The following is a 25,815-nucleotide window of genomic DNA, read 5'->3' as shown; positions in this document are numbered from 1 at the left end:
ATTAACAAAAAACTTTTTCTTTTAACTTTTTTTTGTATGTAACTAATTATTGTACTCAGAGGGAGCGTCACAACATTATCACAATAGCACGATATAAATTAAGTTTGAATGTTTCTTATGAAAATGTTAAGTTGAAATTCGTATTTTAAAATACAAATGGCAAGTTCTGGTTCTCTTATGTGCTCCAAAAACACTGTGATGGAAATAAAGGACACTGATGTCAACGTTGCACATGAGTACAAAAACATATTCACTGACCAAAACAAAATTTGTCAAACCAGGATTTAGTACAGAACGCTTGAGAATCGAGAAAAGTGCTATTTGAACTTTCAATGAATATCAGCGTTAAAAGTAGGTTGCACGACCCAAATGTTGTAAAATGAAATGTGAAACATACTAACCTTGGAAAAAATCATGGTTAAGTCAAATATGCTGCATAATCTGCAATCGTGTAATTTAGACTTTAATCATGAATTTTGTAAATACTCTGAGGGTTGTGCATGGCTGTGCAGATTATATCTCGATTTGTTGGTTCCCGGAGGTTGGTGGCAGAAAAAAATCTCTGTTGATTCTGTCAAGAGACAATCCGTTTCTTGGGATGCCCGGTACTCTGTTCATGTCACAATTTTTACATTTGGCACTGGGCAGTTTTGATTCTTGAGTGATGTTTATTGAATAAAAAATAATATGATGAGCTTTTCTCCCGGCGACAAGGTTTCGCTTATATGCGATTCGAATTTTTACGCGGGTATATGTATCATTTAAATTGCGTAGCAGTTTTTAGCAACTAAACTAAATGGGCTTGGTGATAATTGCCTACTCACCATCTTATATATGAGTAGTGTGCATACTGCTATAGTAATTACCAGTTTTAAGCTAGAAAAGAATGACAGCATTCTGTTCAGACTTAATGTTGCGGAAAGAGAAAAATGTAGGTAATGCAGGATAAGATTAGCCTGGGCAAATTCAATGACCTCAGTGTAATCATGATGCAAAAAACTGCACATAATGAAGCATGAAATATTTTGGAGATGCAATGATTCAGAACTAAATGAGATTTTTAAGCTTGAAATTTACTGGTTGATCGCTAAAATGCTAAATGCTCTGCGACTCCGAGTTGCGAATTGTTTTTTGGATTAATAGGTTAAGTCCGGTTCTCATTGTTATGAATGGTTATGTCTAGAGTCCGTTGGTTACCATTATGAAAGTGATTAAAAACAGGTTATTTTACTCTAATGTCTCAAAGAAACACAGGAACTATTAAAAGAAGGGAAGGTTGAAACATCTTTTTAACGAGCTTTTTGGTAATCAGAGCAACGACTTGTAACAAAGTATTGGTGCATGAAAGAAATTATGATTGTATTTAAAAGCTGTTTGATTGTAAAAAACCGCTAAATTCTAAGTTTTTTATCGCAAAAATGTTGTACAGTAAGTAATGCATCGAAATTCAACTGAAGACAAATTTAATATTCACACAAGCCTCGTCAGTTTTCCAAGAAGACTTTTTACATTAATACTATAAGGCAATATATATATATATATATATATATATATATATATATATATATATATATATAAAATAAACTAACACCCAGTGATGACAACTCAGTTTCACTTATACTTATTTTTTGTTTTTTTAAAAACAATTAATGTCGTTCTCATAAAAACTCCTAACTGTGAACTCAAACCATTAATGGATTTCATTTAGACACTAAAGCAATCAATGTCATACTTTATTAACCAAAGTCTCACAAACTGAAGAATATAAAAGTTCTACATAAATTTTCATCACAATTTTCATTAAACAAAGAGTATGAAATTTAAAAGAAAACACATAGTGTCAAATGAAGAGAAATCAGTTTTGCTTACATACCAAATCAGAGCATAGCATCTTAGTGCCATTAAAACACGTTCCAATTCACTTTAATACTAAAATTCACGATGAGAGCAGTGTTAACCAGGATATCGATTAAAAGATACTAAAACGCGGAAATGTTGATACGGACGAAAAAATTGACAAAAAATATGAACAATTTAACTGTGAAAAATCAAAATCTCACCAAAATTTTAATTGAAATCTAAACTCTTAAGTATTTTAATTCACGCCACAGTTTTTTTTAACCACTCACAACTCTCCTCAATAATTTTATCGAGAGGCTGAACTGAGTGAACACGAAAATTCAGTTGAACAACAGAAGTACAGTCCCCCCACCATAAAAGTGGCATCGGGGCAAATAGTATGATTTCAAAGAATATGAACAGTGGTGGGTCAGATTTTTATTTGACGTGACAGCATTTTTTTTTATTTTGACATCATTGTGTTCTTTTGAAGCACATAACAGAGTTTTTCAAAATGAGCAAAATTAATTTGTTTTGAAAATTTTTAAAATTACCTGAATCGAAAAGTAGATGAGTTAGTGTGACCAGTTTTAACCGCACTGTAGTCCAGTTTGATTTCTGTTCCAACCGAGCCAGTTTCAATTTGAAATTCAATTGTCACCTAAAAAATAATTGAACATGAAAACGCTAGTGAAATGTTCTATTTGAAAATATCGGGCTTAAAGCCGAATTGTTGAGATATTCAAAACAGTAATTATTTGTTTAAGAATATGTTTTTAGCTAAAAATACTGATTAAAAAACTTTCCACACCCAAAATGTGCTATATGCTTTCTTAAAATTGAATTTGACTTTGTCCGATTAAAAATTATCATCATAAAAGCTGCCCATATATAAAGTGTTTTAGAATATTTATATCATTTCAAAAATTGTCTCAAAATCAATTGAAACAGTTGATGATTTAATCATCAATACACAACTGTACAATTCTTTTTTAATGATTAAATCATCAATTGCTCTTGTTTGCTTGGAAGCAAAATTCAAATATAAATATTACAAAACATTTTATGTGTGAGCTGCTGTTTTGATTGCAATTGATTACAATTTATCTAAAAGTAGAAACGCATGAATAATTTCTTGAAAACGTGACCAAAGTCATTTTCTGCTTTAAAATGCACGTACTGAGATCTTGTTTCACCTGCTGCTAATTGTGCTCAGATTTTTCAACTGATTCTTTTTTCATTTCAGTGTGATGTACGAAAAATATTTTGTATATGTTTAAATGAGTATACAGGAAGCAAAACCAGCTGCACTTTCAGCGAGCTGAACAAGGCGATTCGCAAACGGAAATGGCGAGCTTTTCGCATAGCCACTTTCATAAAACATCTGTTCATGAAAATTTGATTACTGCGCAATTTATTCACTGAACAGCTGTTTCTCGAATACCAACCCCCCCCCTCCCCCCTCACCCTCTCAATCTAATTTTTTCTCAATTTTCCCCGCCAACTCTGAGCTCATTGGCTGTAATTCAAACATGTTCTCTCTTCCACCGTCCATAAGTACTTTAAAAAAAACAAAAGTACCAGCCTTGCTTATTTAGCGCTAATCACTGAAAACACTCCCCGACGCCCATTTTTATGCAATTCTCAAGATGACAAAAAACAAAAAAGCGAAACCTAATGCGCATATCAGTTTATTAGATTTTCCCTGCGGATCCTGTCAGAAAAATTGTGATAGCTTTTGTGTACAGTGTTCAAACTGCAAAACGTGGTTTCATGATTCGTGCTCAAATTTACCAAACAGCATTTTGGCAGTTTTGGGAAAAATTAAGGGCATAAGTTGGTCTTGTGAAAATTGCGAGCAAAAAGGTCAACTTCCAGTAACAAAAGCCGATATTGATTCTTTGTCGGATAATATTCATTCACTTAATACACAAATTCAACAAGAATTGTCTGAAATCAGAAATGATATTTACCAATTGAAACAAAACTCTTGCGAAGCTAAAATTGAGCAGCTTCAAAATGAAATCAAAGACTTAAAGAGCAGCGTGGGTTCTCTGAAGCAAAATAGCCAACCAAAACCTCAATATAATCAACAATCGGAAAACCACATGAGCGACAAATTAATGATTTTTGGAATACAGGAGAATCAAGACCAGATTTCGAGAATTGAAGCAATGAATACAGACAAAAAACAAGTAGTATCTATTTTCGAACAAATAATGGGACTGAAAGATGTCGTAATTCATGACTGCTTCAGATTAGGGAAACTCGTTAACGATAAGAACAGGCCTGTTGTAGTGAAAATTGATAATGCGTGGACTTTCAGAACGATCTTCTTATCTGTTTCAAAGTTAAAAGTTTCGGGATTTGTCATAAAAAAATTTCTCTCCGTTGAGGACTACAAAAAGGAAAAAACACTATATCAGCGGAAGACAAATCTGATAAACAATTTTGGCTACGAAAAACACAGTTTCTCCATTAAAGGTCAAGAGTTATTTTATAAGGGAAAAGTTATCGCTGAAAATTTTAACCCGAATAGTATGCAATCCTCTACAGATCAAAACGTCCATACGTCCTGACTACCAGCCATCAAAATCTCGTCCTTAAACTGTAGATCCTTGCTGAATATTAATCGAAGAATTAGCCTTGATATTCATCTCAAAGTTCATAAACCCGATATTATCTGTCTGAGTGAAACGTGGTTTGATTCGAGAGTTGATGACACATGTGTCTTCATTTCAAACTTTTATAGCGTAGTTAGTAGAATTGATCGATGTAATGGTAGCCATGGAGGAGTTGTTATTGGTATGAGAACAGAAATTAATGTTCACAGTGAAACAATCCAAGCTAAATCTCCTGTTGACTTTGCAACTTCGGCTCTCTTTTGCAATTTAGAGCAGGCAAAAATTGTTATAAATGTTTACAATCCACCTCATGAATCGCCTTATCGCTTAGAAGTAAAATTGTTTGATACTTACTTACACGAAATTATTAGTTCGGCTCATGAAAAAGTTCTTAAAAACAATTTAGATCTCATCAATGTGCTCATAGTAGGTGATGTAAACCTTCCTGGAATTGATTGGAGTCTCCTGAGCAGTAATAATGCCTATGAAAAAACATTTTGCCAGGTTTTTCGGAAATACGGATTTTGCTCTCTCATAGAGGACAAAAACGTTAAAAATGATTGCTTTCTTGCGGTTTTCCCTGACACTATTTCTTTTGCTCATATCCATGCAACGTTTTCCGATCACCCAATGATTAGCGCTGAAGTAAATTTTTCTAGCAGCCAGGTTGAGAAATCAAAATCAGTTTATTCTTTCCGAAAAGCGAATCTTCCCAAAATTGCTGAAAGATTCAGTTACTTTGATGCCTCAGCTGGAGATATAAACCACACACTTCAACATTTTTATGATGAAATCAACTTTTGCTGTATGGCTTTTTTTCCTCGGAAAACGAGAAGGCGAAGGGAAGCTCCTTACTACTTTTCGTCTCATTCCATTCACGCAGAAAATGTTCTAAATACAGCTCGACGACGTCAAAAAGATAAGAACATAATTGAAAGGCTTGAAAAGAATTTAGCTGATTCACTTGAACTAGATAAGACAGTATATCTGAACTCTTTCGCAGGTTTAACTCTGACAGAAGTTTTTCAAAATCTTAAGAACTTTCGTCGTATTCCTGATCTGCCCACTAAGATGAAGTTTGCTGGAAACAGTATTTCTGGACCGTTGAAAATTGCCAATGCTTTCAATCAACATTTTGCATCTGTTTTCAGAGAGGATACGAGCCCTCTTTCAGTGCCACTCGCTTCAGCAGACCCCACAATTTGTCTAGAAGATATATATTTCACTAACAGTGAAGTAAAATCAATGATCCTTAGTTGTCATTCGGGTTCTGAGTCCTACGATAAATTGCAGCCAATCTTATTGAAAACGTTTTCACCTGCCATTGTCCCAGTTGTTACTGAGATATTTAACAAAATTATAATTCAGCAAGAATTTCCAAAGAGCTGGAAGAAATATTATTATTATTTTATAATATTATAATTATTAATTATTAATAATTAAACCCCTGCATAAAAAAGAGTCGAGAATTGACATAGAAAATTACAGACCAGTGTCAATGTTGTGCGCGCTTTCCCTAATTTTCGAGAAATTACTGTATAGAAAATTTAGGGATCGTTTATGGAAAAATTTAGACAATCGCCAGCACGGTTTCAGGACCAAGCATTCTACTATCACTCAAATGATCCAGTATTGTGAAAAAATTTTTCGTTGTTTGAATGCTAAAGAGTCTGCTTTAAGCGTTTATCTCGATATTGCAAAAGCGTTCGATACAATTAATCACAATGCAATTTTGTTGAAGCTTACGCATTTTGGATTTGATAACCAATTTCTCAAGTTTTTTGCAGATTATTTGTCAAATAGAACGCAGTGCGTGTTTGTTAAAGATGATTATTCGTCAGAGTTAGCTGTTACGAGTGGTGGTCCACAGGGTTCAGTGTTTGCGGTTTTTATGTTTGCTGTGTACATTAATGACCTTCCATCTCTAATGGAGAACAGCACATATCTTTTCGCCGATGACACAAAAATTATTGGAAGTCAAATGAATTTATTTTCACTACAAAATGATTTAAACAAAGCAATTAAATGGTCAAAAGAAAACAGAATGCAATTCAACAATGCAAAGTTTGAAGCTATATGTTTTGATGTAAAAAAGTTAGATCAGTGTAGTGTCCACTTGTATGCAGACGATACAGAAATTACATGCAAATCTTCGGTGAATGATCTTGGTGTAGTAATTACTAATAACTTGAAATGGGACAGTCATATCAATCAGCGGCTGTCAAAGGCACAACAAAAGCTTTTTTTCTTGAAGAGAAACGTTCCCTTTTCTACAAATACGAAAGTAAAAGTAAGTTTATACAAAAGTTACATTTTATCAATTCTCCTGTACGCGTCAAATGTATGGTTCTCGAATTGGCCAAATTGCAGAAAACTCGAAAAGATGCAAAGACGAGCGCTCAAGTGGGCTTTGAATAAGAAATTTTTTACAGATAGTGACTACAATCAGAGCCTCATTTACAACAATTTGTTGCCGATCAGTTTTCTTTTGGTTCGAAATGATCTTCTTATGCTGAACAAAATTTACAACTGTGATACTGCCCTTAAGTTTGATGATTATTGGAAAGTTTTCAAGGGACCACGCAGTAACCGTTCTGCAGCAAAACAATTTTTGAAGACCAATTTTAATTGGACGAAATCAGTCAAATTCGAAGAGTATTTTGTCTTGAGAGTTGTGAAATATGCAAATGTTCTCTCTCAGCGAAATGACATCTCAACTTTTGACTGGACATGTCCAACAGTGTTATTTCGGAAACAGCTGAACTCGCTGTTGAAATTAAAGGCTTTGAACTTTAAATACTATCAGTATCCTGTTAATTGGTCCTGTTTCTAATTAGTTAACAAAGTGATTCCCGCATCGCGGGTACCAAGTCAATTTAATAATAATAATAATAATAATTCCTATCGCTTCTTTTTTTAAAGTTTTCACAAAAAAATTGTCGCACTAAATCTTATTCAGTTACCTTAGATTGTGCACAATAAAATTGTTAAACACGTTAAATGCAATATATCAAAAAGAGATATTTTAAAAATTGAAAGGTTACCTGAAAGTTTCATTTTCCATTTGAATCTTAATGATCAGATTTTAGCAGCTTCGAAAATTTCTCCTTTAAGGTTTTTCTGAGCACGAATGAAAAAATTGACTTGTATTTTTTCAAAAACCTTGCGAGCAGCTGCAAGACAAAAAAAAGTAAAACAGTAAAAACGGCCAAAGAGAATTAGTTCAATTTTTGTAGGCAAGAACATGCTTGTGCAGGGTTGCATTGATATCCTGTAATTTGTGAAAAACGAATCTTTTACTTTAAAAAGTTTAGAGTTAAAGATTGCATATTATTTTTGACACCAGGCAAGCTTGTAATATTTTTACAAACCGATCTACATTGCAACGATAAAAGCTCTGTATTTTGTGCGAGTGCATAGAATACAAACTCAAAAACTGTATAGATTTTTTAATTAACCGCAAAAACGGATCTGATCAGCCTCGGTCAAATTTGAAAGAGGGTTCAACTAAATCCCGTTTTGCCAGGTTATCACAAGGAACTTACGTTTAACTCATTGGATTACGTTTAACTCATTTCAATGGTGAATCGTAATTTCTTACGATATCGTAATCCACTTAACCATAATCCACTTAACCCGTAATCCACTTAAGCAGCAACCATTGTGTACTAAGTTGATACACTAACAGGAAAACAAGAACCACTATTAGAGCACAATAGTTTCTTGCAAAAAGCTGAGCTCTAAACTCTGTTGATGAAACATCCATGCGAGCAGGCATTTCTTATTTTTTGTTATAAAAAATATACAAAAAATTCACACTGAAACATTGTCAAACTTTTTAAGGCAAGTTGGTATGAGATTTTTATTTTCAACGAGAAAACTGTATTACCTTTCAATCCGATTCATCAAAAATTTTTTATAAAACAATGTTTAGTTTTTGATGTTACTGCTAGAAACTTGAAACCATTTCTAGTACGACAATCTTTTTTGTCAAAAAAAGAGCGTTAAATCAAACTGAGACAAACCCCTTAATTGTTGAAAAACTTTTTTGGATATTCCAACAAAACAAAACATGTAGACGAATGCCAGGCTGGAGATATTGAAATTTTGTAATGTTTATTCATATTGATACAACTGCATGAAAATTCGCCCCCAAGTCAGAGTTAACATATAATTTTCTCACAAAATGAGCAAACTGACATTCTTAATTGTTCTTGTTAAATTGAAGCTGAGTCTGGAAAAAAACAATTTCGAGTCAGGTCGATAGTTATTGACCAGATAAATCAAGACAACACTTAACAACAAGCAATATTTATCTGTTCTTTCTTCATTGGTTTTTTACACAGTTGGTACGGTGGTCGGGCCTGAATAAAACGGTAACTAATAATAAAGCATTCAATTTCATTTTTTTTCAAAGCTAGTTAACACTGCTCGTACAATAATTCGTTTTACCTCGCTCTAACTTTGTCTTGATTAAGCAAAATACACCGAACTCAAATTACATTATTCAAATTATTAAAACTATTAAAACTTTTTTAAAAAAAATTAATAGTTTAATAACGTTTTTGAGAATCTGAAACAAAATTGTTGGGACTTAGGCTCAGTCATTTTTGTTTGACCGTATTTACTGATCAATTCTGCATCAAAAAAGCTAACCCTCTGATAAATAGTAATAATGAAACTGTTATGAAAAGGTTAAATTTTGTCCGTTACAAGCTCGCTGTTGGATTTCCCAAGTGTTCTCAGATAATGAGGTTTGTTACAAAATTCTCAGACCATTTTTTAAGATTTCTCTTAAAAGCGGGCGTCAATTAGATCAGAATTGAAAGAAATAGTAGTAGATTTATTGTTTCAGAAATGTCCCTCTCGGTAGTAATTGTGAATAGGTAAGACAGTTAGCACTAAAATCGGATTGAACAGGTACACAATATAATTTAATGACGTAACTCCAGCTCTTGATCTAAAATTTATATGTTTATATATTTATATATTTGAATCATATAAACTGCATTACTGTATGCAAATGATTGCTGGATCTAACACCAAGAGTTTCGCTTTTTGTCTTTTTCAAGGTTTACTTCTTTTTATCTGTCGTTCTTAATTTTATTTGCTGTCTTTGGTTTTAACAGAACAGTAAATGATGTTTTTGATCTAGCAATTAATTTTTCAACTCAGTTTTTCTGGGTTGGAAGAATTTGTTCTGTCAAAGACTCGTCTTATAATTTTTATTAAACTCCTAGCTTTTCAAAGGGCCGAAAATCTCTGAAATATACGTAGAGCTGTTGGAAAAAAAATTCTTTACCAAACAACTACTTGATCTCGTTTTTGTACGGATTAAACTAAGAGTTGCTTTTGCTTATGTTCATTATTTGTTTTTCTTAAGCATTCTAACAGACACTTAAATCGTTTCTGGTATCTTGAGATCTGAATAAATTGTTTTTATTATTGAAAGAAAAAAATTTGAAATTTTTAAAACTAATTTTTTTTTTAGATTTTTAAATCATGGCGTCAAAACACCATTTTTTACAAGAAATTAATTGTGATCAAATTTGAAGTACCAACCATGTCCGAAGAACTGATTGTCTGAAAAGCAATAATTTCTCCCACGTTCATGTCCTCAGTGAGAGATATGACGTCACTCCTCCTGCCGTAGCTCTCAGTGGACATATACACAGTGTATGTCTGTCCAGGTGACAGTCCAGTCAGATGAACTGTTGTGGTCGAAGGGGCGTCCAGTTTGCACCCGAGGGCACAGTTACCATTTTCTGGTTCTATAGTTACGATGAGGTACTGAAAAAAAAATTGATAAAAACTCGTGTAACTTTATTATAATTTATAGAGTAAATTAATAAAGAATATTGATTTACTATAGATTTTAGGAGGGTTATGTGTTAAAAGGCAACTATATGATAAGAAGAATTAACGCCCAAAACTACAACTTTTAGCAGCCTTCGGCAAGTAGTAAAGCTCTTTGACACACACACGCACACAGAATATATATATATATATATATATATATATATATATATATAAATGTACACAACATAAACAATATATTAATCACAAAGTGACTCATTAAGTATTTACACGCCTGAAATATTTAGAGAGTTACTGGTAAAAGACAGAGGCTGGTATTTTTCTGTTAAAGGTAATGATGTAATGATAAAAAGACTGGTCATGCAGTCTGCGCTGGATACAGGAACTTTCAACATAGCCCGCGTCAGAAAAAAATAAAATCTAATTATTGCTTCAAATATTACATTAAAAAATGAGGTAAAATTCGAAATGTAATTTAAAGAACCGGCATAAGAAAAAGTGGCACAAGAAAAATTTGGTCGCAAAATTGTTTTGTTCAATAATTTTAAGCAGTTTTCTACCATAGGTTTTGGTGCAATTTTTTTCTATATAATGAGTTAAGATGTTTTGTAAACTTTTTCGATTGAAACTTTTGGATCTTGAGTGATTCTCTTTGCTTGACAATACGTTGTTCCTGTTAAATTACTCGGCATATATTTCAGGATAAATATAAGATTTTTTAAAAACTATAACATATTTTTCGGCCCTAAATTAGTTACTTTTCCGCATCTTTTTTCTTTCAAAAAAATTCTCCTGATCTTGTCACTTTTTAGAATCCATTGAATTTGTGAGTAAGAAAAATACCAGGATCACAAAGAAAGAGTAATGAATTTGTAGGCTGTACATAACAATTTCAGAGGTCCAGTTTTTTTGACGGAAAATGCTCTTTTCATGTTAAAAAGCGGCATTATCTTAATGCTTAAACGCACGTAAGGTCTGATGAACGCGCGAAAGTCTGATCATGAACGCACAAAAGTCTAGTGAACGCACGAAAGTCTGGACATAGGCACTTTCCGTGTGGGACGGTCTACGGTCTAGACATACCGGCTTTCCGTCTGGGACCTACAGACTGAGAAATGCTATGAATCAGCGCTGAGTTACTTACTATATTACTATGATCATCACATTCTGCAGTGGCGTGAATTATTATTTTTTTGAGTCTTTCCCATTACATCCGCTCAGCTGGGGCATAGTACGTATAACCCCTTCTGCAATTCTTTCAGCAGTTCATAATGGGGGAGGGCGCTCAAATTTCGTGAATTGTGGATTTTAATGGGGAAAAACCCCCAGTTTCTTGGTACGCGGGCCAGGACAAAATAACCAATGCCAATATACCCAATATGACAAAATACCCAAAATATACCCAAACTTTATTCTAATGTTGAAATAACCAGAGTGATTATTCAGCATAGTAAATAACTAATGCATTATTGGCCTTATCTCAGTGGCTCGTGATATTTGATTAAAAACTATTGCAATTTTAACGAACATGGGATTCATATACAAGCTTAACTATTATAAAACTTGCTAGTTATAATTAACTTAGTAGAGTCTGAGTGATAATTTGTATTCGGAGTTTTGAACGAGAAGATCAAAGAGAATAAATTGGGCATTTCGGCACATTGGGTATATAAGCACAGTGGGTATATTAGCACAATGAGTATTTTGGCATTGCGCATATTGTCCTACAACCTTTTGTACGAACCTGAACAAAGCCAAAGTACTCAACAGTCAGCGTGAGTTGACTAGAATCCACAACTCTGAAATCTGGGTCCTCGCTGGGAGGAAGAGGGTACAAGGAGTCTTCAACAGTCATGACGTCACTCGACAACAAGTCGTGGCTCACAGATGTTATCTAAAAGAAATATAGATTATTAATTAAATTGGTTTTCAAAATCTATGGATATTTTTGTTATTCACTCAACTTAAGCATATTACACAGATATGACAGGCCGCCAATAGGCTTCAAAGAAAGAGTGTCACGTAATGCCTTGAAGCAGTTGAAATTTCCCAGTTACGTTCTTAGTTACAAACAAGGATGCGCCTATGTCTGGGTTTCAGGTGGCATTTGGTCCGACTTGGTGTTTTCATAAAGAAAAATTGTCCGGATGAGTTATATCTCTGGCAAAAATTCTGAGCTATGACCACGAACTGTGTGTGACTAGGTGTCCCTAATAGGTGGGTCTAGATATATCATTGAAAGTTATCGCCAGAAAAAAACAGCAAAGTTTCAAATGTGATTCACAACCTCGTAAATGTACTTCATTCCAGCAGTCAGGGCAGTTGTGTCTTCCAAATCCCACCCATCATCAGCGATCACGTGTGTCCATTGTCTGTTCATAACTGTGTCTTTTATTATGTATTTCTCTATCCTCCTCTCTTGTGCCCACGTGAACTGAAGTGTTGTCGTCGATCGGTCAGCCTGAAAATTTTAAATTTCATTATTGTTAGGATGAAATTTTCAATAATGCTGGAACTTTTGTTAAATATTTTGTTCAGTTAAAAAAATAAAACTGTACACTTAGCATTTGGGTGTTCACGCAAAAAGTTTCCGGATTCGCAAAATTGTTCTCAATCCACAGGCGGCGTGATGATCAATTACAAAAAGCTTCAGTCTTTAAAGAAAACATAAAATGCAGCTTTGTAGAATTATTTCCAGACAAAACAAATTGAATTAAAACAGGAAAATTTGGTTTGAATAAAAAAATTGTATAGCTCAAATTTTTTTGCATCTATGTTTCACACACTATCTCAACAATGCGACGTTAACAGAGAAGCACCCTCACTTCTCTGTACTCTATAATTTTGTTCAGATATTTTGTTGAAACGCTTAGTGATTAAATGCAGCATTTTTTGTTTCGAATACACGCAGACAAATGTATCGATGTAAAATTATTCAACCAATGACAAACAGAAAATACATAGCGTTTCATAACCAGAGGTTGATTTCCAAGAGTGAAGAGGAAAGTGTCATAGCTATCTAGAGTTCCAGCTGCAGTAATAATTGTAACAGGAACTGTGGGGGGAGTGAATCCAGAGTAAGAATAGCTCCGTTGAAGTGGGTTCGATCCTCGGCTCTTAGCAACAACTTGCCAGGAGTAAGATGATCCCGGAATGATGTCGTCAAAAACATACGACAGAGACAAGCTGAAACATTCATTGACCGTTCTCTTTTCACATGATAGAATCTGACATTTTCTAGTTTTTCTTTTTATCTGATTAACGGATCTTTTTTTATTGGCTATACTCCTTGACAAAAGTAAGTCAACAAAAGACCTTTTTACATGTTAAACTGCCTATTTTAGGAGCCAATTTTAGTCAACAAAACTTTGGATTTTCTTTTTTTTATTTTGAACTAATCAACGCAAATCAATGGGACCTTTAATAGTTCAAAATTTGGATCAATTGAAAAGATTGTTTACATAAAAAATCCAGATAGAAGTTGGTTAATTTTCTTAAAGCAGCAGTATGCTGAGACCCCTGTGAAATCAGTTCCAACTGCTCACAAATTGTTTGCACTCAAACAAAATTTTTGCCTAAAAGTGTGAAAGTATGAGCAAGTTGAACTGATCTCAAGCTGGACTCAACATACTGTTACTTACGGAAAAGTTGTAACCTCTATCCGGCTGTCCTGCTTAAGCAAATTTGTCATTTTATTCAAAAACTGACAAGCTTATATAATTATCAAAAGAAGCGGCTGAAGTCACCTTTTGAAGCTAAATTTTTAAACTAATTGACTTAAAATAGCTTCTAAATATAGCAAAACACCATCAAAAATAGGAAATTGTACATTTACTTTTTGTCAAAAAGTGTAATCAAATCGAAACAAGCATTAGATTGTTCACGGAATCTAATGAAAACATTTTTCATAGTGAGTAAAACGAATTCATTCAATTTTTCGACTAAAAAGTGAAAAGGTTTTAATGTTTATGGCTTTCTGGTGTCTATAATATGATTGATTATTTGACGTGAAAAAAGGTTTTGTTTTTGTTAGCCAAGCTTGTGAGAGAGCGATGTAATATCAGCTTTCGCGCTAATTAAGGAAATGTTGATTTTTTCGATATCAAAAAAGATCCCAAAAACTTATTAGTTTTTTGATTAGTTGTTTTAAAAATTTTGCAAAAAATTTTTGCTAAATTTGGTATTTTTTCAGCCGAAAACTGTTGTATTCTCTTATACACTCCGGGTAAACTATTAAAGTAATAATAATAGGATCACTCATAGTTCAAAATTTGCCACAAAAGTTTCATTGCATGTAAAGTATTCTATGACCTATATCCAAAACTTTAAGTGTGTAATAAAAACCGTATAAAACAGTGGTATTAATTATCAAAATTAATTATGAATTTTGAATCATCAGAAGAAACAATGTTTTTCAGCTTTTTAAAATCATTGGCACGCTGAGAGGGAGGCGCTCTTAAAAGCAGCTTTCTTCTAAGAAGAGTTGACAGAACTTGCTTTGACGAGAGAGAGAGAGAAAGAGATAGAGAGTGATTTTGTTTGGCATTTTTCTGGATACAGGTAGACAGCTTCACAAGAAAAATTGTCGCGAAATTTGCACGTTCTGCTTTGACAAAAGTTTTTAAGCTGCACTAATACACTAAAAAGAAAATGGAACCATTTTGCTTTCACTATTGCAAAAGGAGTTTGAAAACAAAGTGAGTTCTTGTAAACTGACGGATACATTTGTCATAAGGTATCAGACTTTGTCTGTTAAATTTATCCAAAAGAATGTAATTAACCTTTCTCGCAACCAGTTCTCTGTTCCGGCAAATCTATTTTTTAGTTAGTAACGCATGTCAATGACCACAATCCTGAGACAGTCAAAGATGGAAAAAATTTTTCTTCACATCGGATCCCCGCTAAATATGGGTTCTGCTTTGGGAAGGTTCAGATTTGGAAAGATCCGCGCAAGATTTGAACTTTTATGGCATGCTCATGTAAAATATTCTCCGGTTTAAATATATTTTGAAAAAATGTGTTAAGAACGTAAATGGCAATGTATTTGATTTTTAAAGTCATATTTGATCAACGAATCACCAGCAATAATCTTTTACGATCGTCTCATGGATGCTATGATTACCCTAACTATTTTCCAGGTTTTCAAATTTTTTTTGAATCTGTTATAATTATAGGTCGACAAAAACGTCTTTTGTAATCTGGTCTCAGTTTAATTGGGGTTCTTTTTCCGGATTTATAGAGTATGACGGTTTTCGGAAAAGTTCAGGCTTGAGTTGATGGCTGCTTGAGAGATATTTTTGCTATCAGAACGCTTTCCACGATGCTAAAACTTATTTGTGATTGTTGGTAGTTCTCGAGATCCTATGGTAATTGTTCTCCGTTTTTGCACCAAAAGCTACTAATAGCTACATTCAGCCGAATTGATCGCCTTTTTCAAGTCTAATTGGTACAGCCTACAAGGTTTTTGTCGGTGACTGCTGCTTTTAGGTCCCCCAAGCCGTAGCAACGTTCTAATTGTTGTTTCTTTTTTTATCAGGAAAATTTGTCCTCTGTTTTGTTGTGAAATGAATTTCACGTTTTTTCTTTCAATGCAAACTCGAGTTTTTTTTTGGTTTTTCTCCTTTTTCATCTTTCGAGAGCTTGAATTTATTTGGTAACCGTTCATTATGGATGATGTTTTCTTTCATGATAAATAAGTCCATTTAAAACTACCATATGCAGTGTTCTCCTAGCTTTGTTATATGTATTTTCTAACTTTTTTTCTGTCCGAACTGGTTGCCCTTAGATTTGCCCAAAGAAAAACAAAAATTAGTGAGGAATATGTGGCCTTTTTCGATATTGTCCAATGATTTTCTCTGCTTAATCTTTCCAGTCAGCCGAAATTCAAAATTGGGCATATAGTGTAGCTTTATTGTCATCTTTGTACCAAACAGTGAAACTAGTAGGAAAATGACAGGTCTGCTGGCCAGTTGTGATTCTGCCTACCCCGTAAATTAAAAATTTGGTAAAATTTTTTTGGAGTTATACTCCAAAAACAAAGTTTCTGTGTGTTTATTGTATTCTACATTTTACCCATGCATAGGGAGACACTTTAGGAGATCTGTGAATGAGCGCAGAGAAAACTATATTTTATCAAGGAGTAAATTTTGTTCAAAAACGAAACTGATTTAATAGCTATGATTCAATCGTACAGAAATATTTTCTAGATTTTGTTAGCTGGTCACCGCCAATGCAGTGAAATTCAAATTTGTTCCCGAATTCTGTTCCGGAATTCTGGAAGATTCTGGAACAGAGGGAATTCTGGAAGATTCTGAAACAGAGGGAATTCTGGAATTCGGGGACCACAAAGAAGTCAATTTACGAAGAACTCATTATAACAAATCGAGGAAAAACTTTGGTTCTTGCAAACAAACGAACGCTACGAATGTCATATAAAAACTGAGAAATAGGTTTGTCAGAATTGCAGATAGAAGAGCTAGTACTTGATTTAAAAATATCTGTGAGTTAATGTTTTATTAGGTAACCTCTAATGGCAATCAATGGCGAGAATTTTTTAAACAATTAACACGTTGATCAGAATTTTTTTTTGAATGGCGCTAATGATTTAGGTAGGTTTGACAGAAACAATAACTTGATGAGAATCACGGGGGGAGTCAAATATGCTCAAAAAGTTAATGACTGATGAAAGTCATTGAATACAATACACTAGCATGGTTTACAATATACTATAAAAAATGACACAGGTTCGGAAAATTTTTGGCACTTAAAATTATAACCGAAAAGTTTACAAAATCCCAAAAATTTACAGAATGAAAGAAAAACAGACATTACTTACAACAATTGTAGGAATTAAAGAAAAACCAAAAAAAAGAATTTGAGCTAGCTTGGCATGTTCTCATTGAACCGTATAAAACAACTCTCATTGAACCGTATAAAAAAATTGAGAAAAAGTTTGAAAGATCAATATTACAGTGAGTTGTTTTCTCCTCCAACGAATTTGGTAGCAAAAAGAACTTGCGAGGAAATTGCAGATATGAGAAACTAAGTGAAGCATATCAAAGTTCATGCAACTTTAATACACTATATATACAACTTTAATACAACCTTAAGTTATATACAACTTTAATATACTATAGCCACTATCACTGCTATTTACATAATTAAACTTTTTTGTCGAGCACCCCAAGTGCGCGACCAGAACGGTTCCGATCAGAGGCGTTTCCAGTCTAGAATGTGTGCCCCCCCCCCCCCCCCCACGTGCGCGATCCAAAATCGGTCTGATCAGAGATACCTTCTGTCGCACAACTCAATCTGGGGGGTACGAATACGGATTTTTTCTTCTGAAGTATTTGTTCAATTTATGCCGAGTTGCACTGATTAAGTTGAATTCAAGTGAATTAACCTGAATGCTTTCAGTTGTCTCCATGTCAGTGTAAAGTCGAGGCACTGCAACTTCAGCTCAACTGTAGATCCGACGCCAGAGTCGAAGTCAACATCAGTAGTGAGAGAGTGAGTGGTGAGAGTGTTGTCTATAGTGACAGTGTCTGTGTAGAGAGAGTGAACAAATGTCAACTCAGAACTGTTTCGGCCAAATTCACTTTCGGCTAACATGTGCATTGTGTATTCTTCACCAGCTATGAGGTCAGTGACTGTTTCGTCATTTGGGCTGGGAAAATTATCATCAAATCAGATTTCCTTGAATAAAGCTAAATTTGAAAAAATAGGTCTCAATATTGTATCTTTAAATTGCGTGTATAGAATCTCTGAAAGAAAGTCAAATAAACATAAATAAGATTTTGAGTGAACTAAAACAAACGACAAGGAGCCTTACGTAGTATCTTGTCATTTTTATTTTAAATCAATCGATACCTTTTTTAATTCATCATAAATTCATTACATATAACACTTAGCACAGCAGATAAAAATGAAACTTTAGTTTTCAATTTGTCTGTATTCAGAGTTTCTGTAAATTCTCATATGAATATTGAATTGTTAACACTTCCCTTAGTTACTATGCACAGCCCTCAATTTTACGATATACAAAATGACTAAAAATGAAAATCAGCTTCCAAACTTAATTTGCGTAAAACTTTGGATTATTATACCAATACTAACTCAGTAAAATGATTTTTTTTCATTTTTGCAATAAGAGAACGTACTTTTGGTTGTTTTTGTAGCAAGGGCAGCTTCCATCTATGGGCTCGTGCCAGATGTAGATTTTCTATAACATAATCGAATAAGATGTTGCGTAATACTCAAAACAAAAATGATTTTGATGCAAACGGTGGTGGTCAAGCAAGCCGATAGGCAAGCAAGCCGAATTTTAAATGCGGTCTACTAAGGCGAAAAATTTTGGGTTCACCTTTGAAAACATAAGCATAAAAGTTCACTCAAGTGTTTTGTGTGAATTCGTTTTTATTAACGAGAACACTAAATTTGGATTTCCATTAGGATTCTTAGAAATTGGTCAAAACATTTTGGAGACCTCACGAACATTTAAAAATCTTTCATGGTCCAAGATTTTTTGTATATTATATTTTACGCAGATGGCAGGAAAAACCAGCAAAATATTGTCAGACACAAACATGAGTAACTCTGAAACCCATATTGTCTCAAATATAGACCAAGTCGAATTTTTCTGACTTGGTTTTTAAAAAAAATATGTTTTTTTGTCTGTTGTGTAATATAAATTTGCATTGTTTGCATACATCATTTCTTTTTTCCTTCAGAAGCGGCAAAAACTCCGCTTTTGTGTTATGGAACCTGCAATTGGAAAATTTGAAAATGCCGAAGGACTGCACTACCAGAAGTTAGAAAGCAAGGAGTTCCTTATAAGCCAGAAGTTGACTTACATTGACAGTCGTCATTGTGAAACGTGCGCACTTCGTGTTTTAAACATTTTTACTGGAATATGCAAAAATCTCTTCGCAGCTCTCGATAAACGTCTGAATCTATCAGATTATATTTGATTATATTTGCCAGGAGTCAATTTGCAAAACTCTTTCTATCTGAAAAAGAATTCAACTCAACTTTACGCTTTTGGAGTACCAATTTAAATTTTTCTTTTCCTCTTTATTCAGTTTTCATTTATTTTTTTTCATTTTCTTCCGTTTTCTTTAATTTTCTTTCATGATCGCAAAACTTAAAAAAAAAGGTCTATACGGGGACCTATTTGAATATTTTTCTAACCACTTCTGGACATTTTTCTATTCTGTGGTATCGCAGACAGATTTTGGACAGTTTTCCGTCCCTATTATAACATCTTATTTGCTCTTTTGGCGTTTTCCAGACTTTTTTGACAAGTTCCCGGTAATTGTTGAATTTTTTCTTACTTGCTGAGTGGTGGAGTTAGACATGCCAAGTTTTGGCTTCATCTAGGAACTAGACTTGCAAAGCGTGAATTTTTTTAACAAAGTTTATCAAAATTTTATCGTACGTGCAACGAAAGCAATAAACTTGTCCTCAGAATTAAGGTAAATATAAATATAGGAAAATTTGTAAATAACCTCATTCACCGCATTCAGCAATAAAAAACTCAATTACTAAATTTTTCTGGAGATATTTTCAATTTTAATGCCTCGATGTGGTCGCCATAGTGTGTGAAAGAATCAGAAATACTAATTACGTTCATTTGCAATTCAAGATTGTCTGCTTCGTTTAATTTAATATACCTCAAAATAAACACGATTTGTCCATCCAAAATGCATCGTATGTTCTGTCACAGTAACAGCCGTCGAAATAGTTGGCTCAATCGGATATGCGTGATCGTAAAATGTGTAACTCCGGACTACTGCTGTGATGTCATCTCCTAAACTCGTGACCCACATCTCAACTGTGTAATAGTCACCAGGGTCAAGGTCACCGAACTGGTATTGAGTGATTAGTCTGCAAATAATTACAGAATGAGTTCATAAAAGTTATTCTGCAGTTTTGATTAATCCTCCCTCCGTCATAAAACAGATTTGCCGGCTCTGAAATCTTAGAACGGTCTTAAATTATATAAATCTTAGGATGGTCTTAAATTACATAAATCTTAGGACGGTCTTAAATTTTATGAATCTTAAAAACTTTTCTGCATTATATGCATTCAATTCCACGCACAGCTGTAGATATGTTTTGCAGTTCAGTTCCGGACTAAGTATTAGCTCGTGACAAATGAGATTGCAACACGGGTCGAGGTTTTGTTGAAAAAACTAGTATAAGAATTACGGTGAATAGCGGTAAAAAAATTTGGATGTATTCTGTTTCGGCCCCCAGTGTTTTTAATGACCCCCCGTTACAAATTATATGTTGTTATATATCACGTTACTATGTAATAAAATAGCACGTGCGCCTAGGGGTCATAAAAGATTTATGCTCAATTAGCTGGGGGGGGGGGGGTGCAGAATAGATCAAAAGTGCCCGCATCTGTTAGCAAGGAAGGCTGTGAAAGCGGTAATTTTTTTAGCCATGAAATTTTGTAAGATTTGCGGTTTTTAGCATTGAAATATTTCTTTTCACCGCATTTACAGGAAATCTTACGAAAAAATGTCTTCCTCACACGGGTTCGAACTTTTCGACTCCTGCATTTAGATAACTTCTTCTTCCACTTCACCATCTGTCACTTAGGTCTATGATAACTCTTGTGAACACAGATTCAATAAATTTTATGGAAAACATATGCACTCAAACTTTGTAAGATTAGCGGTTTTTAGCGGGGAGTTTTTTCACCACTCTCAACGCATTCACCGCTAATCTTACATTTTTCATCATACTTTTGGCAGTTAAGATATGTGGTGTATTTAGCAATAATCTATTAAAAGATTTGCACAACGCATTCACCGCATTCAACAACAAAAATCGCACTTCTTACATTCTACCGATTTTGAGCGTCTACATCTCGACCCTTGAATGTAATATTTTTGATTAGTTTTTTACGTTGACAACTGCTGTTTTGAACTGTAATGAACGGTTCGAGTTTTATCCTTAAACAGACATGACGGTCCTTCGGTTAGACAGTGCTGTGTGTCCTCATTTTTTGAGCTGCGTTCCCCTTGATCGACTCTGTTTTTGCTTTTAAGATACAATTTTCCTCCAAAAAAAAGTGACATGAATCAATCTCCTATTCAGAACCGATTTATAGTTGCTTTTGGACTTCTCGGGTGCTTATTCAGAAAAAAATGTATCTATTCCCCCAACAGTTTTGTACTCACTAACAATTTATGTGTAGTTGTATAGCACGTTACGATGTAAGACATAGCTCGTTCTTCTGGAAGTAGGGGACGTAAAAAGTTATATACCCATCAGGATGGGGGAACAGAATAAATCCAAAATAAATTTTGGTATAGCTTAAAACGCTATTTTTTTTAACATTACATATACTGGCATGTGCTAAAACAGCATGTGTTCTGAGGTATTTTTGTTTTCTTTTCCGTAAAAGTGTGACCGTAAAAATCTCCGGGAACGAATTTTTACTAGTCTTGATCAGTACTTCTCCAACGAGATACACGTCTTGAATTGATAAATCAGTACTGATCAAGTCTTATCTCAGGTCTTAAGACTTCTGAAGACTTGTCAAGGCCTGCTCAAGGCTTTTCAAGTCTAGGTCAAGTCTTGGGCACATACAAAATTTCAAATATTGGATATCTGGAATCGTGATGATAAGTTTAAATCATTTTAGTTGTAAACACTCCAACTTTAAGTTGTTAAAACTGCCTAACCCGATGATGCTAGTTATAGCGAAAACGTTGGTTTTAATTATTTAATTAATTATCATTGACGTAGTCTTTCTAGCAAATAATCTTGGCCAAGATTTGTCAAGTCTTGATTAATGCGCATTTAGGCAAAATAGAATTTCAAGAAGAAATCACTTATACTTAATGCGTTTCAAAATTCGCTAAAATTGATTTAAAAAATGTTTACGGGAAGTTTGCTAATCTAATCTTGCTATTTTTGAATTGAACACATACCAACTTCAAATTTCCCATAAATTATCCCGTAACCAAATTCCTTTTTTTTTAAAAAAAAGCAGAAAGTGGCCAAGATTGGTGTCTTTGTGCATTATCAGAATATTCTTTTTGCATTCTCTGTCATTTGAACTTTGTGAAAGTGCTCGCGTCGTCTATTTTTTTCATTTTGGAGAGTTTTTTAGGCAGGCCACTGTATTTGGTGGCCTTCTTCTTTCGTTTTCACAAAACAACAATAAAAATTGTGTTCTATACTTGTATCGACTTGTCAAATCTCGGACAAGGGTTGCTCAAGAATGGTCAATTCTTGTCCAAGACTTGCCAACACTTAAGACTTGATTTAGGATGCAGCAAGTCTAAAAAAAGGCATGATTAGAGCTCTGCTGCAGTACTGATCCAAGTCTTGCAATTTCACTGAATCAGTTCTGATTAAGACCGGACGTTCAGTCCGGGATTGCTGTATATTGCTTTGAAAAATGAAGTATGAGTTACGATAATCCTATGATTACCCTTCATTTACAGTCATAAAGAACAAAAAGCAAACTGAGCTCAATGCGAGGTAATCATGTTTCTTTAAAATTAATCGGATGTATTTGAATATATACAATCAATAGAAATTCATGAACGGTTCCTAAATTTGGTAATCAATCGCGTTTCATGCCGGCTTTCAATATATCGGATGCGTAGATCAAAAATTATTGCATTCTGTTTAATATGATCTTTTTAGGTAATTGGTATTATCTCGTTCTGTAAAATTGAATTCTTTCTTTTTCAAGAGTTGACCATGTTCAAGACAATGAAAACATCTTCATAAGTCTAAAAACATCGTCAAAAGTAAAAAAAACAACAAAGTTTGCATGTGATGATTAATTGGTGTACGGGGGCAGATTAAATTTAAGTAAAAACCAAAGAAAGGACACATAACTAAAAATTAGTTCTCAGTAATTTTTTTAAAAAGATATTTATGTTTATTGAAGTTTTGCAATCTGACCATTCTACCAAAAGTTCTTCACGTTGTTTGGCATATTTTAGCTTGTTCATATATCACAAAAAAATAATAGAGATACAAGCAAGCCAAGCTCCTGATTTCCTAGAAAAAATAATGATTAAGAAATGGGGTTTCGATAAGATGATGCGCGTAAAAAACTCCGAGATTACCCAAAATCGTGGAAATAGGATCTGTCTATTCCTCCGAGTTGCCCAGTAATCCTGAATTTGATGCCTGCGCCAGTTCCAGATTCAATTGTTACACTTAGAAACAAATCCTCCGTTCCAACAGTTGTCGAGTTTTCGATCTGGAAAAAAGACAGATTCAAGCAAGAAATCTTCTACTATACAGTAATTTCACTTACCGTTAAACACAACCAAGGCATTTAATGGAAACCTACAAAAAGGTAAAAGTTTTCACAAATAGATTACTACATTTTTTTGTGAACTACAATAGGAGCGAAGAAACAGCTCTAAGTAAAAACATTATACCCCATCAGGAACATACTCTCCACAGGAAGAATTTTTTCAAATGTATGCCGTAAGTTTCATTGTAAATTAATTCAGTCGTTCGGAGTGTTGTATTGTTTCTTAAATTTGTGCATTGGCTTATATTATAATAAAGAAGCACTTTTATTTAATATGAGAAACCTTTTTCAAAGGCTGCTCTTTGACATCGACCTCGAAAATTTGAAATATAATTTCTTCTATTTATGGACTGCGGTGCTAAAAATGTCTTGAAAGATGTTGTTGACTACTACAATTTATTTCGAGACGTTTTTATTAGATTTTTCCTCAGAAAGAAGTTTAAATCTTTCCATGAGTCTGAAATTTCACAAAAAGTTTGACATTATTGACAGAATACAAGTATACACGAAGCAAATCAAACCCGATGCACAAATCAAAGTACACTGAACATTGAAAAAAAGTTAGTAGTGTCAGGAAATAAAAGTTCTTTTTATACTCAAAATTAGTAACTCTCATAGCTATCAAAAAATTAGCTTACAAAAATCTGAGTTCTGTTTTTATCGTGGATCCCAATGGCTAGTGTGACTAGTGGTTTGCCTACTTTAAAATAAAGCTTAAGAGTAACTTACCAGATACCCCATTGTAGAAAGGACGAATTCCATTCAAATCTCACAAAAAATGAATTTGGTCAAAGAATTATGTTATATTTCTTTTCTCTATTTTTTCTAACGCAAAAGCATTTTGAAAAATGATTGAATAAACGTAAAACATATCAAATTTCGCGACAAATTTAAACCATCAAACACGGATTAATTTCATCAACCTTTCGTTGGTGTCTCTGGCAAGTTACACGTACGAATTGTGTGACTTTCATAATTTGATAAGATCACTAGTCAAGGGATCAAGAGTGTGACAATTTTCCACAAAACTGGATTGGAAGATGTTCTACTGATTAGTCGAAATTTAAATTTTGATTTCGTAGAAGTAGGGGATGGAAATTTAGGTTTGTCGTTCAGCATATTTCTCTGTGAGAGTTTTCGTGTTCCCTTTTTTAACTTGAATGAAGTTAGATTTTAGATTCACTTGTCAGAAAACTGTTGATTTTCAAGAACTTATACTTTACGGCAATCAATCACTTTCAACTAAGCTGACTCAAGAATAAAAATTGTTCATCAATTATTTCATTTTCATTTGTTTTTCAAACTGATTAAGATTTTGTCAATTTTTTGATAATTTTTTATCAATCTTAACAATAAAAAAACAGCTAGTTACTGTTCTGAGAAAAGGACAAAGTCAATTGTCGATTTCTCGGATTTTTGGTCTGGGGAAGTTTTCATTTTTCACAACGACAAAAAATTTGATTGATCAACGAAATAAAGAGGAATTATGAAAAAAATTTAATAATGGCTATTTTATCTGCACAAACTTAGACGTTTTCTGTTAATTGATAAACACCGATAGTTTTTGGCATTCATTTCTGATTTAATTTTTTGACTATTGGTGAAAATTGCCAAATTCTTTTTAGGGAACCTATGTTTTTTGATTATGATGCTGTCTATTTTTAGTTCGTTTTGAAAACCAGATGGATCTCTTTTTCAGTGAAATTGATATTTCTTTTATCCACCGATTTAAAAATAGTTTCAATCGGAAGGTTATTGGTTTTTGGCGCCAGTCATTATATGTAGCGTTTTTCCGGAAATTTTTGTAGTCGAATAATTTTCAGTTCACATAAGATTTATGAATACTTAATTATGGCGCGTTATGGCGGCGAAAGAATCAACCTTCTGATCAGAGTGAAAAAAATCTATGCAAATATGTAAGAAACTTTATTCTTATTGATTGTTTATTATTGTGACATCTGTTTGATTGAGCTCATAATGCAATATTAAACGTAGAACGTTATAAAAGATTAAGTTTTTACTAGCATTAAAACATGCCAATCAATTTGCTATATAAGGATTGAAAAAACCTCATGCCACGCTTATTCTTAAATAATTGTTCATATGTTAGCCTATCTGATTAAATAACATTAAAAACAGTTTAAAACGGAACTGATGCAAAGGTGGACTTAAAATTATCAGTTAATTTTTGAACAGATAGTATATCTTTTATGTTGGTCACAGTTGTTGGTATAT

General features: G+C 33.6%; 1 protein-coding gene across 1 annotated transcript in view; it reads right to left on the bottom strand.

Moving 5' to 3' along the window:
- The window catches only part of LOC142350518 (uncharacterized), a 72,368-nt gene that overhangs the window by 17,731 nt on the left and 28,822 nt on the right, over positions 1-25,815 (bottom strand). Inside the window, exons 7-15 of the mRNA XM_075402368.1 lie at positions 23,384-23,520; positions 19,952-20,165; positions 18,440-18,501; positions 17,683-17,946; positions 13,256-13,466; positions 12,568-12,741; positions 12,025-12,174; positions 10,026-10,253; positions 2,394-2,500 (exon numbers count right to left, since the gene is read on the bottom strand). Coding sequence (XP_075258483.1) covers positions 2,394-2,500; positions 10,026-10,253; positions 12,025-12,174; positions 12,568-12,741; positions 13,256-13,466; positions 17,683-17,946; positions 18,440-18,501; positions 19,952-20,165; positions 23,384-23,520 — 1,547 coding nt within the window. The remainder of the gene's footprint in view (positions 1-2,393; positions 2,501-10,025; positions 10,254-12,024; positions 12,175-12,567; positions 12,742-13,255; positions 13,467-17,682; positions 17,947-18,439; positions 18,502-19,951; positions 20,166-23,383; positions 23,521-25,815) is intronic.

The sequence above is a fragment of the Convolutriloba macropyga genome, chromosome 12 (genome assembly GCF_964194025.1).
Source record: "Convolutriloba macropyga chromosome 12, txConMacr16.3, whole genome shotgun sequence".
NCBI classification, from domain to species: Eukaryota; Metazoa; Xenacoelomorpha; order Acoela; family Convolutidae; genus Convolutriloba; species Convolutriloba macropyga.
Note: the sequence above shows the minus strand (reverse complement) of the source record. Positions and strands in the feature narration are given on the sequence as shown.